Raw genomic sequence first — 16,744 nt, 5'->3', positions numbered from 1 at the left:
CTGGTACAAGCTCAATCCTCTGGTGCTGGTGATCAGATACAAAACTCCACTCCTGCTGTGGTGCTGAGAACTGATTGCAACCCTTTCCTGCTGACTCCTTGTCCTCCATCCTTGGCTGCTAAGCTGGAGCCCGAATCAATGATCACTGATATATAAAGTTGTGCAGCCAAACAAGTATGGGGAGATGGCTGCTTCAGGTTCAACAGGAGATGGAGAGATGCTGTAGGATTTGGGCAGTCTGACCGTGACTCCTGTGGCCCACACACTGTCAGCAAGAGTAATCTAGATCCACCTGTACTTCTCTCCCCAGTGTGTCCCACAGTAGTCCTCAGGCAGATTTTTGACATTGAAGCAGACTATTCATTGTGCAAACATGCCAACATAAGGTTTTGTTCTATGATCCTTGCACAGCTGTGGACAACAGTAATGGCTGGGATATATACCAAATTCCCACTATGCACCCTATCAATACCTGATTGACTGCCACGGCCCTGCCATCAATTGCTGCTGATAGATCTTGAGGTTCAACAAAAAGACCTAGTCAAGCAATTTTGGGAATACACTGGCTGATCTAATTCCTTAGTGTTCAAGTCACTTGAATCAAAAAGGTGGCATTTCCTGTGCAGCATGTAAACAGTTTGTGGTTCAATTTTCTCATCTTTCTGTATCCCAAAGAGCAATAGGAGTAAGTGGACAAGACACTGTAGTAGTATTGTTCCATTTGGTTCTGTACTTTTGGTGTGGGTTGAGGATCGTTGTGCAATGCTGTCCCATTAATATGGTTGGGGAACATTTTCTAAGCCTAATGTCAAGACTTCATTTAAAGCAGGAATGAAGCTATTTGGAGTATGGTTATATCTTGTATAGGGATGCAATTTTGTGACTAAATCTTGAAAATGGGACTAAGCCATTTGGAGATGTCTATTCTATATCTTTTCAATTATTTCCATGGGAAGCATGACAGCTAACTTCTGCATAGCAAGTTCCACAGCAGCACTGTGAAATGACCTGTTAATCTGCTTTTATTAATTAATGCATTACAGGTTAGATTGGCCCAGACTATGGAAAAAGTGTTCTTAAAAGTGGGAGCATTGATTCCTTGGTTAATATCTCTTGCTGTATTGCAGTGTTAGCCCAGATTTTCCAAATGACTGCAGTGAAATTTGAAACCACATTCTGACTTGGCAAGTGTACGACTTTGTTTCCCTGCCTTCCTTAGGTTTCTGATTTGGTGCAAAATGGCTTGCCGTCATGGTTGAGGGATGTAGGATTTTGTTTCTGTTCAAACCTTTCTCAAAATATAACTTAGAATATAAGGTAATATACCACTAACACAGTGCTTAGTTTTGCGGTTTCTAAGTATGTATATGTCACCGCATGCTACCTTGAGATTCAATTTCTGGAAGGCATTGACAGGAAAATTTAAAAATAGAATCTGTGAAGGGCTAAAGGACTGTCAACCAATGTGCAAAAGGAGGCAAATGGCAAATAAAGTATTTAAATATATACTGTGTATCTAGTGATATGTATATTTGAGTTGAGTTGAATCTGACAAGCAGAACAAAGATCAAATGAACCCTCAATATTTGCTAGTAAATTTTTTTTGAAGTTCTCTTGGATTTGCCCTAACTGGAACCAGCATTTATTTGATCATGTGGATTAATAGAATATTGGTGAAGGAGGCAGGGTGGTGGGAATGAGCTTTCCAGGGATGGAAATGAGTTTTAAATTTTAGTTGGTTAGCCACCAACTGGAGATATGCAGACCTCATTCAGTGGAGTATGGAACTGGCCTTTTGCAGACTGCAAGTTGAGCAAAGTTAGTATCTGCAGCAGCTAAACACCGTAGTCTTCCTCTTGGTTTCAGTCAGTCACTTAAGGAGATTGAAGAGACTTCCATTTAATGCTAATTATAGCCTTATTTAGTTAATCTAGTGATACAGCGCAGAACAGGCTCTTCCAGCCCAATAAGCCGTGCTACCCAGCAACCCACCTATTTAACACTAGCCTAATCACAGGACAGTTTACAATGACCAATTACAGTTGGTCCTCCTTATCCATGAGGGATTAGTTGTGGGACCCCTCGTGGATACCAGAAACCATGGATGCTCAAGTCCCTTATTCAACCTGTCTCAATGTGGTGGATCTTAGGACCCAGCGGAACCCCGGACCTTATTTAACCTGTCTCAGTGCGGTGGGCATTAGGACCCGGTGGCAGAGCTCTGAATCTGCAGTGTTTCTGTTCACGAAAATAATCACGATTGCGATTTAAAATAAAGTGGAAATATTAAAGCAATCAGAAAAAGGTGAAATGCCATCAGTCATTGGAAAAGTGTTAGGCTATGGTCAGTCAACGATCGGAACAATTTTAAAGGATAAAATGAGAAGGGCCCAACACAATTAAAGCTACAATTATTACTAAGCAACGCAGTGGTTTAATTATTGGGTTTTGGGCTTTTGATCCTCTACATCAACCTGGCAGGGATGGACAGCGCACTCGGGAGCAATCTGTCACTGGATTGAACTCGGGAACTTCCGATCCCGAGCCCGGTGCTGAAACATACGTTTAAGTATTTTATATGCATAGAAAGTTAAAGTATATACTAAGACAAACGTTTGACGCTAAATAATACCAGATGTACCTGTTCCAACTTAGTAAGAGAACTTATGGTTTTTTTTGATCCGGATCCACGATAACCTACGCACATCCTCCCGTATACTTTAAATCATCTCTAGATTACTTATAAATACCTAATACAATGTAAATGCTATGTAAAATAGTTGTAATACTGCATTGTTTAGGGAATACTGACAAGAAAAAAGAAGTCTGTACATGTTCAAACAAGAAGTGCTGGAAGAGCACTTCCGGGTTTTCATTCACGCATGTGGAACTCGTGGATAAGGAGGGCCAACTGTAACATACTAATCACCACGTCTTTGGATTGTGGGAAGAAATCGAAGCACCCGGAGGAAACTCATGGGGCTGCGGAGAGCGTACAAATTCTTTACAGGCACCACTGGAATTGAACTCTGAACTCTGACTCCCTCAGCTGTCATAGTGTTGCTAACCGCTAGCTACTGTTTCATCCTTTTGAGCTCGGTGCTTAACAGCCACTGTGTTAAAAGTACAACTGCAAATTTATACTTGGGTTTCCCCCAGGCTCACATGTGATGACCATATAGTTTAGTCTATTACAGTATTAGTCAGTATGTTAGGAAAGGCTGCCTTAATTCCTTTAATGTATTGTTGTCTTCTGTCTGATGGTAAATAGAGCCTGGATGTAACAAGTACTTGAAATTTGGCAATCTAGCAGTGCAATCCTTGCTGCTCCTGTGGAATGTGAGGCTAGATTGTGGAGTAAGCCCACAATCTTGTGAATGGACAACAATACAATCTATTGAACCATGGCTGATAGAATAAACTATTTCGGAAGGAAAATTCCTACTTTTCCACTCATCCTGTTTGTGGCTTCATGAAATCTGGCAACTGGCCTTTTCTGCTTTGAATGCATCTGAGTATTTTAGTTGGAGAGCTGTTGGTCTTAGAAAAATATTGACACAAGATACCCATTCAAACCGGGGGATAAGTTTATTTGTTGACCTCCAGCTACTCTGGACCAGGGGTCCCCAACCTTTTTTGCACCGCGGACTGGTTTAATATTGACAATATTCTGCAGACTGGCTGACTGGGGGGGTGTTCAAATAGGGTTAGACTCACCTCAACATGTCTTTTACAGTTAGGGTTCCCAACTTTCTCACTCCCAAATAAGGGACAGAAGTAGTAGTCAAATCCCGGGACACTTCACCCCAGGAAAGACTACCATGACCATGAAGCTTTGCGCGGGCACCTGTGTGCGCATGCGATGTGCGTGTATGTGCCGATTTTCTCTCTCTCTCCCCCCCCCCCACACAAACTGGTTTTGCCTTCATCTTCCCGACTATAGTGTACGTACATTATTTCTACTTTATATAGGCTGTGTATTTATCATATTATTCCTGCTTTTACTATATGTTAGTGTTATTTTAGGTTTTGTGTTATTTGGTAGGTTAATTTTTGGGTCTGGGAACGCTCAAAAATTTTTCCCATATAAATTAATGGTAATTGCTTCTTCGCTTTACGCCATTTTGGCACGAAAGGTTTCATAGGAACACTCTACCTTAGCGGGGGAAATATGGGACAAACCAATTTAGTCCAATATACGGGATGTCCCAGCAAATACGGGACAGTTGGCAACCCTATGTTCAAGTTCAACAGTGTGTGACAGGGAATGAGGAAAGGTGCAGCTGACTTGTATTGTTTCCTCGCGGCCCGGTAGCACATGCTTTGCGGCCCAGTACCGGTCCGTGGCCTGGTGGTTGGGGACTGTTGCTCAGGACAGTTAGTTCATTTTTCCCATTTTATTTACTGTGTTGCAGTTATCTGTGGATAGTTTTAGTAGGTTACTGCCTGTTATGCCACCAGTGTTTAAGGCAGCAATGGAGGTATTCCATCTGTCTGTCCTTGGACATCCTCTCTATTGTGTCCCAAGTGTGGTTCTGTCTTGACAGTATGGTGCCAAGTTGTCTTTGGTCTCCCACGTTTCCTCCACCCTTCAATGAAGTCTTGATGGAGTTTGCCTCCCTTCTCACGATGTGCCAAGCCATCTTTAGCATTTCCTCATGGTGATTGTGGCCATGTCCTCTTGATGGCACTGAGGGAGTAGAGCATTGTTGGAGATTATTTTTGGCCAAAAAATATGTAGGGTCTTCTGGAGGCTCATGGTGTGGAGTGGCAGCTTGGCAAGGTTGTTCTGTCATACAGCAGCATTCTGGCTCATGTAATAGGGTGGACAGAACGCAGCTCTGGTATACCTTCATCTTGGTGTGGATGCTGTACTTGGTTGGTCCCCATATGTTGCTCATAGGTTTGAAGATGTTCTTAGCTTTGAATCTGCACTGGATGTCCTCCTTGGTCATCCTATCCTGCTGAATGATGCTGCCCAGTTAAGTGAATCTGCCTGTGCTGGGTAAATTGATGCCATGTTCCTTGATGAGAGAAGGACATTGGGGGGTCATGGTCTCAGTCTTTCTCTGGCTGACTGAGTCCGGCCCGTCCACCAGAAGTACACAGGTACTGAGTTCTCTTGCTTATGTTGGTATGTGTGATAGTAATGCAAGGTCACCTGCAAAGTCAAGGTCTTCTAAAGTAGCCAATAATGCCTCTATCTGTCAGTCACCAAGTTAAATAGTTTCTGTCTTGACTTCAGAGTTCAAATTGCAGTTCCAAACTGTGCTGGTGAAGTTAGTATAGATGCTTTGGATAAGCAGGATAATTTTGGAAGGGATCCCATAATCTGAGAATTTGCCAGAGGCTATCCCTGTTACTGCCATCAAAGCCTTTTCAAAGTCTATGATATTCATATAGAATTATCTGCCATTTGTGCACTGTTCTATGTTTCAGTGTGAATGTGGATAGTTTGTTTACTTAGTAAAACTGGCACTATTTTGGGCACATAACTTTCATTGTTAATGAAAATGGGTTTGTATAGGTTGTTAAAAGCTCAGGTTTTTTGACTACTTTTACTCAAAGCAACATATTTTGGTTTAATGTATTAGGCTATCTTTGTATTAAATCTAATAACTTTCCTGTTTATCTGTGGATGGGGTAAACTCCAGAGGTGATCTTTGATTGGGGCTTGAAACTTGAGCTGTTGCCTCTGAACAAGCCAAATCTCAGCTGTTATTTGTACAGCAAAGTTTGGCTAATTGTCTGTAACAGGCTGCATGTGTGCTATTTTTCTATAGTTTTTGCAGGCAATTACTTTATTTGAGTGAAGGAAACCTTGAATCTTCAACTACATGTGTATATACACTTTAAAGCAGTGTTATGGCTTGAAAGCATAACAGGAATTGAAGTTATTTGGAGTACATAGAATGTCACCATGCAACTTGTATGTTCAGTTATGAAATACTATGTAAACACTTCAAGCTGTAGCATATTACTATGCTTAGTTCATAACACCATTGTCAGCTCTATTCACTAGGCATGGGGCCATTTGGCATTAAATCCTTACACTCTGCATTGTTTAGTGGCAAATTACTTTATTAGGCAGCTGCTGAAGTTTTCTGAATTTTAACTAATCTTGGTGGGTAATATCTTTGTTAAAATTCAGGAAATTTCAGCAGCTGCCTAAAAGTAATTTAGCTGAATATGCATATTATTTGTATATTGTCCCTTGAATCTTATAAGTAATGAGTTTTGCTTTGCAATGAATTTTTGAATAACCGAACAATGCAACTACTATGAGAATTTTAGGAATTCTTCCTCACATCCCAATCAATAGGTTGGATATGACCAAAGATATAACTGATCATATTTTGGTTAGCTTCTCCATCCTCTCCTAGGGCTTATTTGAGGTTTAAGTATAGTAAAACTATCATAATTCCTGATCTAGCTATTTGGATATCTTTACCACAGCCCTCTGCTGCTTTAATCCGGCTTTTCACTCTCACTCATGTTATACCAGCTATTGTTCTTTCTACAGACACAGACACACACCCACCCACCCCTCAACTTGTTCCCAGTCTGGTCTGTGGCATAAAAAAGGTTGGGAACCCCTGCTCTAGCACGTTGTTGCTCTGGATTACAATATTCAGTATCCGCACTCGTGTCCAGATGCCAAACCAACACTATTAGAAATCACTTGGAAATCAATTAACTTGCTCCTTCTTCCTCACTCCTTTTTGGCTTATTTGGGCCATGGTTCCCACATTTAAATTGACCAGGTCCCATTTCCTGTGCTCCCTTGAAACTTGTTGGTTCACTGGAAAATATACTTTCACTACACAGTGTAGTGAAATGAGAGGGGTATTCAGAGAATGAGTCCAACTAACTCTTCAGCACCATGGACCTCAACGTCAGACTGACTTGCACTGTGCAGTAATGGTTCCAGATTTTAATACCGTATTTTCAAGAGGTGTAATACAGATCAACTTCTCCTTCTGAGCAACTGACCATTTACAAATACCATTTTATTTTTCAGGTCCCGCGATGGTTCTAAGATTTCGTAATGTTTTTCCATACGCCCTCCCTGGAGTGTTGGCCCTCTTTGGCTGGTGGTGGTACATCACCCGTAAGAAAAGCCATGCAAACAGCTGCAATAAGCAGCTTCCCACTGTGCCAGAGAAAAGCAACAAGATTGGGGGAGAGAATCATGCTACTGTAGAGGATGGTACGAATGAAACGGTCACTGCTGCCAAGAAATATAACCAGAAGGAAAATGTGGCCAAGATGCAAGTTGTGCCAACTTTACAGGCTGAAGCACTAGGAAAACCAGATATTGCTGCAAATTTGTTCCTGGATGCCAGTGCAGAAAAGAATGCTCAAAAATTGGTACTGGACTCTTCTCAAACCCAAGAAGCTCTCTTCATGCCCAATGTGCAAGGCCCCATTCAGGTATCACCCAAGCTTGAGAAAGATGGCTACCTCCATCAAATGATGGATAAAACCACTCTTGGTTCCTTGGAAACACGACAGTCCTCAGTCTACAATGTTACAAGTTCTCCATTCTCTATTGCAAAGTCTTCTGATAACCTGGAAGCCAAAGGAAAAACTGACAAAACTTTACCAAAACTCACTACAGCAGCTCCTACAGAATGTGAACATCTGGTGTCTGACCACCATTCCATGGAAAGGCCTGAACCAGAAGGTGAAAATTCAGGAAATACAACAGAGCCACCATGTTTCAAGATGGCGCTCAATAGTGTTGGTATTAGTCCCTATTTAATTCAAGCTGGTCTTCGCCAAGAATCTGAGCAGGGTAGCCAATTCCGTAAAGAAGCTTGCTTCACTGATGACAGTGTGTCCACTGAACCAATTGACAAACGAGTTAATCTGGATAAGATTGAAGAGGCCGCTGCAGATTTGATCTCAGAGGTAATAATGGCTGCCAAAGAAGAATTGTTTTCTTCACGGCTGGGTCCTTGTGCAGAGGGAGAGTGCACAACTGGAGTGGAAAATAACAAGCTGACAAATTCCACAGTATTGCCTGTGGCTAGAGATGCACGTGAAGTATGTGCTGAGTTAAGGGAGGTCACTGAAGAAAAATATAAGACCGAAGTAACACCAAAGAGCATGATACCAAAGGAGAGGGCAGCTAAAGACTTGACTGAAGAGATCTGTAAAGATGAAGAGCAGGGCCATTCCACAGAGTTGACCATCTCCAAAGTACACGACAACTCTTCGGAAGAAGCTAATCCAGTAGCAGAAGATTCTGGTTTCAGTGTCTGTCTCTCAGAAGATGGAGTTGATGGAGAATATCTACCCGAAGCTAATATGGGTCTATGCAACCTAGAAAACCATAAAGGCTTGTTGAGTAATTGCCAGGCAACCAACGTTCAAAGTGACCTGACTTGCAAGGAGAAGCTTGGAGGGCCAAAGATGTTATCAAGTGAAACTGATGTGAAAGAAAGTGTTTCAAAGGATTGTGCTAAAGTTGCACCTGGGAGCACAAGTCAGGTGTGCACAGAGGAGTTGCAGCCCGGACCAGTTAATGACAAGTCTTCAGAGGAATTGAACATTGTCACAGAGGATTCTGGATGCAGCGTTTGCTACTCAGGAGATATATCTGGAGGAGATCTGCCACTTAGCCTAGTAGAAAGCACACTAGAAAATACAGACACACTACATAACTCTGTAGCTGGAGAAGATTCCTTGGGGCAAGACCCAAAACATGGACATAAATCTACACTCCAGGACGACACTAAACTCTCGCATGCCAATGGAGGTCAAGAGGAAGCTGCTAATGGGACTTCCCACTTGCTGCTTGAAATGGAGTATGATCATTCTGGAGGTAAAATAACAAACTTATCTTAACACTAATGTAAATGAGTCTATAAGGTGTTTATGGTGCATCACGATCACTCTTGGTCAATTGTCCCAATTAGAATATGCTTCATTTTAGTAGTGTATCCTATCTTTGTGAAGTTCTGTGCATAAATCTGGAAAGAATTTGTTTTAAGTTAAAATCAAGGAAGTGCTGGTGGGATTGTGAGTCAACAGCAAAACAGCCTTTCCAATTGACCATATTCCCTCATTATATAGGAGTAGAATTAGTAAATTTGCCCCTTGCCATTCCATCATTTCAGCTTGTCTTGTTTATTAATTGTACTGCCCTGCACTGTTTTGTGCAGGTTTGTAGTCTAGTGCAGTTTTTATGTTGTTTTGTGTAGCTTTGTGCTGTCTCACATAGTCTAGTGTAGTTTTGTTTCATGTAGCACCAGGGTCCTGAAGGAACATTATTTCGTTTTTACTGTGTACTGTACCAGCACTTTATGGTCAATGACAATAAACTTGACTTATTATCCCTCTTAACTCCATTATCCTGCCTTCTCCCCATAACCCTTCATGCCCCATCAGCCTCCACTTTAACCCCAATGACTTGCCCTTCACAACCATCTGTGGTAATGAAATTTTTAAAAGTTATTCCAAAAAGTGTCAGATTTAAACTCTGTTCCTGGTTGGGAGATCAACTTCGTTTTCAAAATTAACCATGAGGTGAGGAAAATCCTATAAAGTTGTTCCCAAACTGTTCAAACCTTCAGTTCTCAAACGTTTTAATGAACCAGGCAAGTGTGTTGCTCTTAATTGCAACATTGTCAAACTGCAATATGTGAATACAAACTTCTATGATTTGAATCAGTTGTATTCTCTCTCCTTCACCTCCTAGGAGCATTAGTAATAACTGTTAAAATAGCCTTTTTACCCACGTATTTTTACTGTATGTTGATTTTAGGCAAACAGCCTGGGTAGATCAAGAAAAGACTTCAGCACACTATATCTCTGCTGGCCATGATAGCAATTAAACGAATTCCATCTACCTGAACATCGTCTGTTGCCCTCTTCCCTGCCTATTCATGTCTTAGAATACTCTTAAATATTGCTATCATAACTGCTACCACCTTCCTTGGCAGCGCATCCCAGGCATCTACTGCTAGGTATATTGAAAGAATTTGGCTTGCTCACCTTTTAAACTTCCCCTCACCTCATGCCCTTTAGTGTTTGACATTTCTACACTGGGGTGGGGGGAGAATCAGCCCTATCTGTTTCATTTCATGTAGTTTCGTCAGGTCACCCCTCATCCTCCAAAAGTAAACAATCCAAGTCCAATCTTTCATTATAACTAATGCACATCATCTTGGTGAACCCTTTCTGCAAGAAGACATCGTGTTCTTACTATAGTGTAGCGCAGTGTGAGCATAATGATTTGCACAATGCTACAAACATGACCTGACTGTGTTTTTACACAGTTACAACATGACTCTTACCTCTTGTACTCTATAGCCAATGAAGCAAACATGCCAAACACACCATGTGCCATCCTAGCCACTTGTGCTGTCGCCATGGAGAGCTAGGGACTTGTACCCCAAGATTCTTTTGTACATCGATTCTCACAGGATCCTACCATTTACTGTTGACTTATTTCTTGTGTTGCATTTTTGAAGTTAATTACCTCATTTTGTCCATAACAGGGCTTGTCCTTTCCCTAAATATCCTTTTGCTCCTATAGAATGCATTGGGATTCACCCAGATCATACTTTTCAAGGATATTTCGCCTTGACCTTCCTAATTTTAAGTTCTTTCTGCATTCTATTTGTCTTGTCTGATTTCAGCCTCCTAAACGTCATACTACCTTCAACTTTTTGATTAAACTTATAATATCCCCTCTCAGGGTTCCCATCCTTTCACTGAACATGATGTCTTTGAATTCCAGTTAACTGGCGCTTTTTTTTAAAAAAAAAAGCTCCCTCAAGTCAGATGTGGATGTACACTCAATCTGCTGCTCCCAAGGCTTTCGACCTGAAACGTTGAATGTTTATTTCTACCCCCCCCCAACGTAGATGATGACTGACCTGAGTTCCTCTAGCATTTTGTTGCCCTCAAGTCAATTTTTAGTGTTGTAATTAGCCTTCCCTCCCTCCTCCTCCTCTCCCCCCCCAATTTAGCACTTCTACCTTAGGATCAGTCTTCTCCATAACTAGGAAAGCTTGCAGAATTATGATTGCTGTTCACCTGGCCAGCCTCATTTCCCCAATAAGCTCTTGTGTGGTCAGGTACTTGGATTGTTTACGTTTTGAAGAAACCCTAGATATGCCTACCAAATTCTGTTTACACTAAGGAGTTGTCTACATAGGGAAAGTTAATTTCACTGAATATAATAGCCCTCTATCCACATCCTTCCATAGTCTGTCTGTATGTCTCATTAGTTCCTAGTGATGTCGAGGCCTATAGTGTAACTCCGTTATTGTGACTGCACCATTCTTACTCGAGGTTCTATCAGTTGATGCTCCGTTAATGCTGCCATGGAAGCAACAGTGCTGTTGGGTGCACTTTTTATCCTCTAACCAAGGAAAAGGACATTTACAAGTTTAATTTTGTCATTCAACCGTACACATGTATACAGCCGCAGGGTCCAAAAGGTGCAAAACAGTCTGTTTATGTCACATGCTGCACCTAAAATAATAATGAAATATTATAGGAAAAAGTATTCTGTAGATGTACAAGTTGACATAAAGTGCATACACAACATATAGCTAAATATATAATAGTATTAGTGCTACTGGCACTGCCATAAATGTGTGCTGAGTGGTAGCAGAGTGGTCATAAATCTTTCAGCCTGGGGGAAGAAGCTTTTCCCTAGCCCTGGGGGGTGTGGTCCTTGTTCTGGGGTGCCTTCAACCTGATGGTAGGAGGTCAAAGATTGTGAAATGGATGGGACAAATCTTCACAATGCTGAGGGCTCTGAACGCAAAACTGCTGATGTATTTCCTGGATGCGGTCCATCAGTTAATGTCCTTTTTCATTCTCTCAAATCTCCTCCACTGCTCTCCTGATTTTGTCCAAAGCTGAATGAATTGAAAATCTTCTCACTGAACCAGCAGTCATCCAGATGTCTGATCTGATGGTGCTTGCATGTTTGATCAGTGAGTATATAGAAATTGTACCAGACCTTTTTTAAATTGGTGCTTGGACGTCTAAAAGTCCCATCCTAATTCAGGCCAGGTTATAACTAGAGCTTGCCAAACTTTCAGTAGGATCTCGTTTTTCCACTCATACAGTCTCAATTAGAGAAATGTTTAAGATTGAAGCATCTTCTAACATTAACTTCGGTAGCCTGTTTATTGCTATCATTGAAACTGGGGAAGTTGGTTTCAAATGCTAACAAGGTTGTTTCTGATATACAATGAATACTTGGAACTGATTTATCAATTGGGTAACTGTAATGGTCAGGCATGCTATAAAAGAGTAAATGAAGCCATTGGCTTTCTAGACAATGTCTCTTGATTATGGCCAGAACTCCATTTCCCAGCTTGGTACATCTGTACTAGGTCAGTGACAATATAACATTGTATTTGCTTTTGTATTTCACAATGCAAGCATTGCTGTGAGCTGGTCTGTTAGTCACCCTGTTTGAGGTTCGGGTTTAAGAGCAACGTGAGCCTTTGGCTTTTGTGGAATTATATCCCTGTATTTCATTGTTTTTTCTTTCACTGAGTCCTTTTTATATAAATGGACTTCCTGAATTTTTATTGCCTACAACACTGCCATTACTTGCAGCTTAAAGCATAGGCAAGTTATTCATTTCAGTTCTGTTACACTACCCAGCTGAATCATTTCACTGCTGTAACTTCGTTAATTGCTTTGGCTTTGTTATAGAATAAAATTCACAAGCCCAAGAAGCATTTAATTCCATTACAGTTCTGTGTGAACTGAGATTCAGATACCCAACCATCAGATTCCAGGTTTACTTCAGTGCTCACCCTTGATGACCCTCAACTGTGTAGCTTTAATTTTCCTTTTGGGAAGATGCATCTTGTAGTGTAAACAAAGTCACGAGAGAGAGAGAAGTGGTGTATTCAGCAAAAACGAACAGCAGGCATCTTATTGAGACCCTTTCAGAGTAAGAGGCCTGATCGACCCAATATTATGACATTTTATATGCTAAAGATCAAAGGAAAATTCTGTACTTATAATGTATCTACAATACTTATTACGTAACTTTCACACCACCACCTTCACACCCACACTCCAGAGAACCAAAATGGATGTTAGTCTTCGTTATCTGGTGTTTCAGTTAATTGCCATTCACAGCTCTAGGAACGTATTGCCCAGAGCTGCATTTTAAATTTAATCCATGTTCAGGTCTACTACACCCCAAGTCCAAATGTGTTCCAACACATCTCATTAGGTTCATCCAACAATCAATTTTGGTTGCTTGATATGATCTATGAATGATAATGGCTTTCTTTGTGGTCTGTACCTGTACCTGGTCTTTAAGATGGAAAAGAACCTGACTCTGACAAGTGTAGATCACCTTTGATTCTTCTGTGCAATCGTGGTGGGATGTGTTTATACACTGTCAAAAGATGCTATTGAACCTCGATGTTTGGTAGTGTTCAAATCTTGGTTATTCCACCAGTCTAGGCAGCTAGGGCAGCAGTAATTTACTGAATGCTGGGGACTGCACAACTGCATGCTGCTTCATGATAAAACAATGACATTGTTCTAAAGTTCTTAATATATCTTTGCTAATTAAGCTAAGTATAGTTTGTGGATAACTGAATTTTAATGTGTTTGCCAGCTTCAGATGTAAATAGCATGGATTCAAATGATAGCGGCTGTACAGCAGGTGGTGCAGAATGTCAGAGCAGAGACACTACGAAAGGCAAAACTGAACTTATCATCTGGGAGGTACAGGTGCCAAAGGTAAACTACACATTTCAATGTTAAACTCCTGATATTCAGAGATTGTCATATGCCTCCTGATTGACTAAGCAATCAAGTTTACATAAGAACTAGGGCTATTTATTTGTTCCTGAAGACTTCCTTAGCTGAAAATATTCAGACGGAATTGCTTATGATGACACTTAGTCTGTTTATTTCAGTGTGACCCCTTAATTGAATTCTGAGTGATTAGTTTTCAAATCTGACTAATTGAAGCAGATGCTGGTCAACCTCAAATGTTTTAAAAAATACACTGAGGTCACCTTGTGGAAAATGGTTGCTATTGCAAATAAACTTCTGACTCATGTATAAGCTGGACTTGCTGTCGCCATTCTGGTGGTATTGCTGGGTGACAGGGAAAGGATAGAGCTGCAAGAGGAATTGGCGTGTTTATTTGTTCCATGGACTGCAGTCAGTCATTACAACACTGCTAACTGCTTGGGCAGTTGAATCGTAAAAGCTGTTTGTCTCAGCTGTCAATGAACCACGATTGACTGAAATTAGAAATACAAACGATTCTTCAGATGTTGGAAATCCAGGGCAACAGACAAAATTACTGGAGAAACTCCGCAGATCAGGCACCATCAATGGAGGAGAATAAGGTGGAGGGTGGAGTAAAGCTGGCAGGTGAAGCCAGGTGAGGGGGGTAGGTAGGTGGGTGGGTGGGGAGGGGGTCGAAGTGAGAAGCTAGGAGGTGATGGGTGGAAAAGATAAAAGGCTAAAGGAGGAGGAATCTGATAGGAGAGGAGACTGGACCATGGGAGAAAGCATAGGCTGGTGGCACAAGAGTGAGGTGATAGGTAGGTGAGAAGAGAAGGGATAAGGAGGGAGCCAGGATAGGGAATGGAGAAAAAGAGGGGGAGAGAAATTATTGGAAAAGAAAAATCTGCACACTGTCATGTTGGGTGCTCAGATAGAATGAGGAGTTTTTTCTTCCAACTGGAGTGGCCTCATCGTGGTCTTGGAGGAGGCCATGGATCAACATGTTAGAACTAAATGGGTGGCCACTGGGAAATCACTAGGAATTACATTCGTGCTGCTGTTAAAGGAAAGCAAAGAAAAATTGTTTCAAGGTGTGGCTAGTTGTCAGTTTCACTAATGTTGGGTTGACCAAAGCAGCCTGCATAATCAGAGCCTACTCACCATGGGTATCCTCTCTTCTCATCTCTCCCATCAGGCAGAAAATACAAAACTTGAAACCACATGAAGGACAGCTTTTACCCCACTGTTAAAATACTATTAATAGATTCCCTAATATGATAAAATGAGTTTATGACCTCAGTCTATCTTGTCATGACCTCGCACCTGATTGACTGTATTGTATTTTCCCTCTAACACCTTATTCTGCACTATTTCACTTTGGATGTCTCAACTCAGTGCACTGTTATACTGAAATGATCTGTATGAACAATATGCAAGAAAGGTTTTCCACTGTCTTGGTACATGTGACAGTTTACCAAGGTTGATTTAAATGTGGAGTGAATAGAATAAGCTTGGTGTAGGTTTACTGTTAATGGTCCTTATTAGTTTGGAATAGACTTGCCTTGAGCATGGAGCACTACCCAGGAAGAGGTCCTTTGGCACACAATTGACCATTATACTAAACTGCACACCTGCTATTGATTTGGTGGGCCAAAGTACCTGTTAGTGCTGTATGAAAGGTCGAATTTCCAAAAGGTGGATTGACAAACTTGGGCAAGTTCACTTGTAAAATTTCACACTAAAATTGAAGGAGCTGTGGGATTAATCTTGTATTCAACTACTGTGTCATCTACCTGCAGGAAAGACAAGGTAGAAACATAGAAAACCTATAGCACAATACAGGCCCTTTGGCCCACAGTTGTGCTGAACATGTCCCTACCTTAGAAATTACTAGGCTTACCTATAGCCCTCTATTTTACTAAGCTCCATGTACCTATCTAAAAGTCTCTTAAGAGACCTTATCGTATCTGCCTCCACCACTGTTGCCGGCAGCCCATTCCACGCACTCACCACCCTCTGCATTTATAGATAAAAAAAACAAACTAACTAACTTACCCCTGACATCTCCTCTGTACCTACTCCCCAGCACCTTATACCTGTGTCCTGTTGTGGCAGCCATTGGGAAGAAGCCTCTGACTATCCACATGATCAATGCCTCTCATCATCTGATACACCTCTCTCAGGTCACCTCTCATCTTCCATCGCTCCAAGGAGAAAAGGCTGAGTTCACTCACCCTATTCTCATAAGGCATGCTCCCCAATCCAGGCAACATCCTTGTGAATCTCCTGTGCACCCTTTCTATGGCTTCCACATCCTTTCTGTAGTGAGGCAACAGGGCTGAGCACAGTACTCCAAGTGGGGTCTGACCAGGGTCCTATACAGCTGCAACATTACCTCTCGGCTCCTAAATTCAACTCCACGATTGAAGGCCAATACACTGTACGCCTTCTTAACCACAGAGTCAACCTGTGCAGCTGCTTTGAGCGTCCTATGAACTCGGACCCCAAGATCCCTCTGATCCTCCACACTGCCAAGGGTCTTACCATTAATACTATATTCTGCCATCATATTTGACCTACCAAAATGAACCACTTCACACTTACCTGGGTTGAACTCCATCAGCCCAGTTTTGCATCCTATCAATGTCCGGCTGTAATCTCTGACAGCCCTCCACACTATCCATAACACCCCCAACCTTTGTGTCATCAGTAAACTTACTAACCCATCCCTCCACTCCCTCATCCAGGTCATTTATAAAAATCACGAAGAGTAGGGGTCCCAGAGGAGATCCTTGAGGCACTCCACTGGTGACTGACCTCCATACAGAATATGACTCATCTACAACCACTCTTTGCCTTCTGTGGGCATGCCAGTTCTGGATCCACAAAGCAATGTCCCCTTGAATCTCATACCTCCTTACTTTCTCAATAAGCTTTGCATGAGGTACCTTATCGAATGCCTTGTTGAAATCCATATACACGACATCTACTGCTCTTCCTT

General features: G+C 41.6%; 1 protein-coding gene across 1 annotated transcript in view; it reads left to right on the top strand.

Moving 5' to 3' along the window:
- Positions 1–16,744, top strand: part of akap1b (A kinase (PRKA) anchor protein 1b) — a 54,978-nt gene that overhangs the window by 20,515 nt on the left and 17,719 nt on the right. The window contains exons 2-3 of the mRNA XM_063030998.1: positions 7,022–8,830; positions 13,619–13,743. Coding sequence (XP_062887068.1) covers positions 7,030–8,830; positions 13,619–13,743 — 1,926 coding nt within the window. The 5' untranslated portion in view covers positions 7,022–7,029. The remainder of the gene's footprint in view (positions 1–7,021; positions 8,831–13,618; positions 13,744–16,744) is intronic.

This window comes from Mobula hypostoma, chromosome 23 (assembly GCF_963921235.1).
Source record: "Mobula hypostoma chromosome 23, sMobHyp1.1, whole genome shotgun sequence".
In the NCBI taxonomy this organism is placed as follows: domain Eukaryota; kingdom Metazoa; phylum Chordata; class Chondrichthyes; order Myliobatiformes; family Myliobatidae; genus Mobula; species Mobula hypostoma.
Note: the sequence above shows the minus strand (reverse complement) of the source record. Positions and strands in the feature narration are given on the sequence as shown.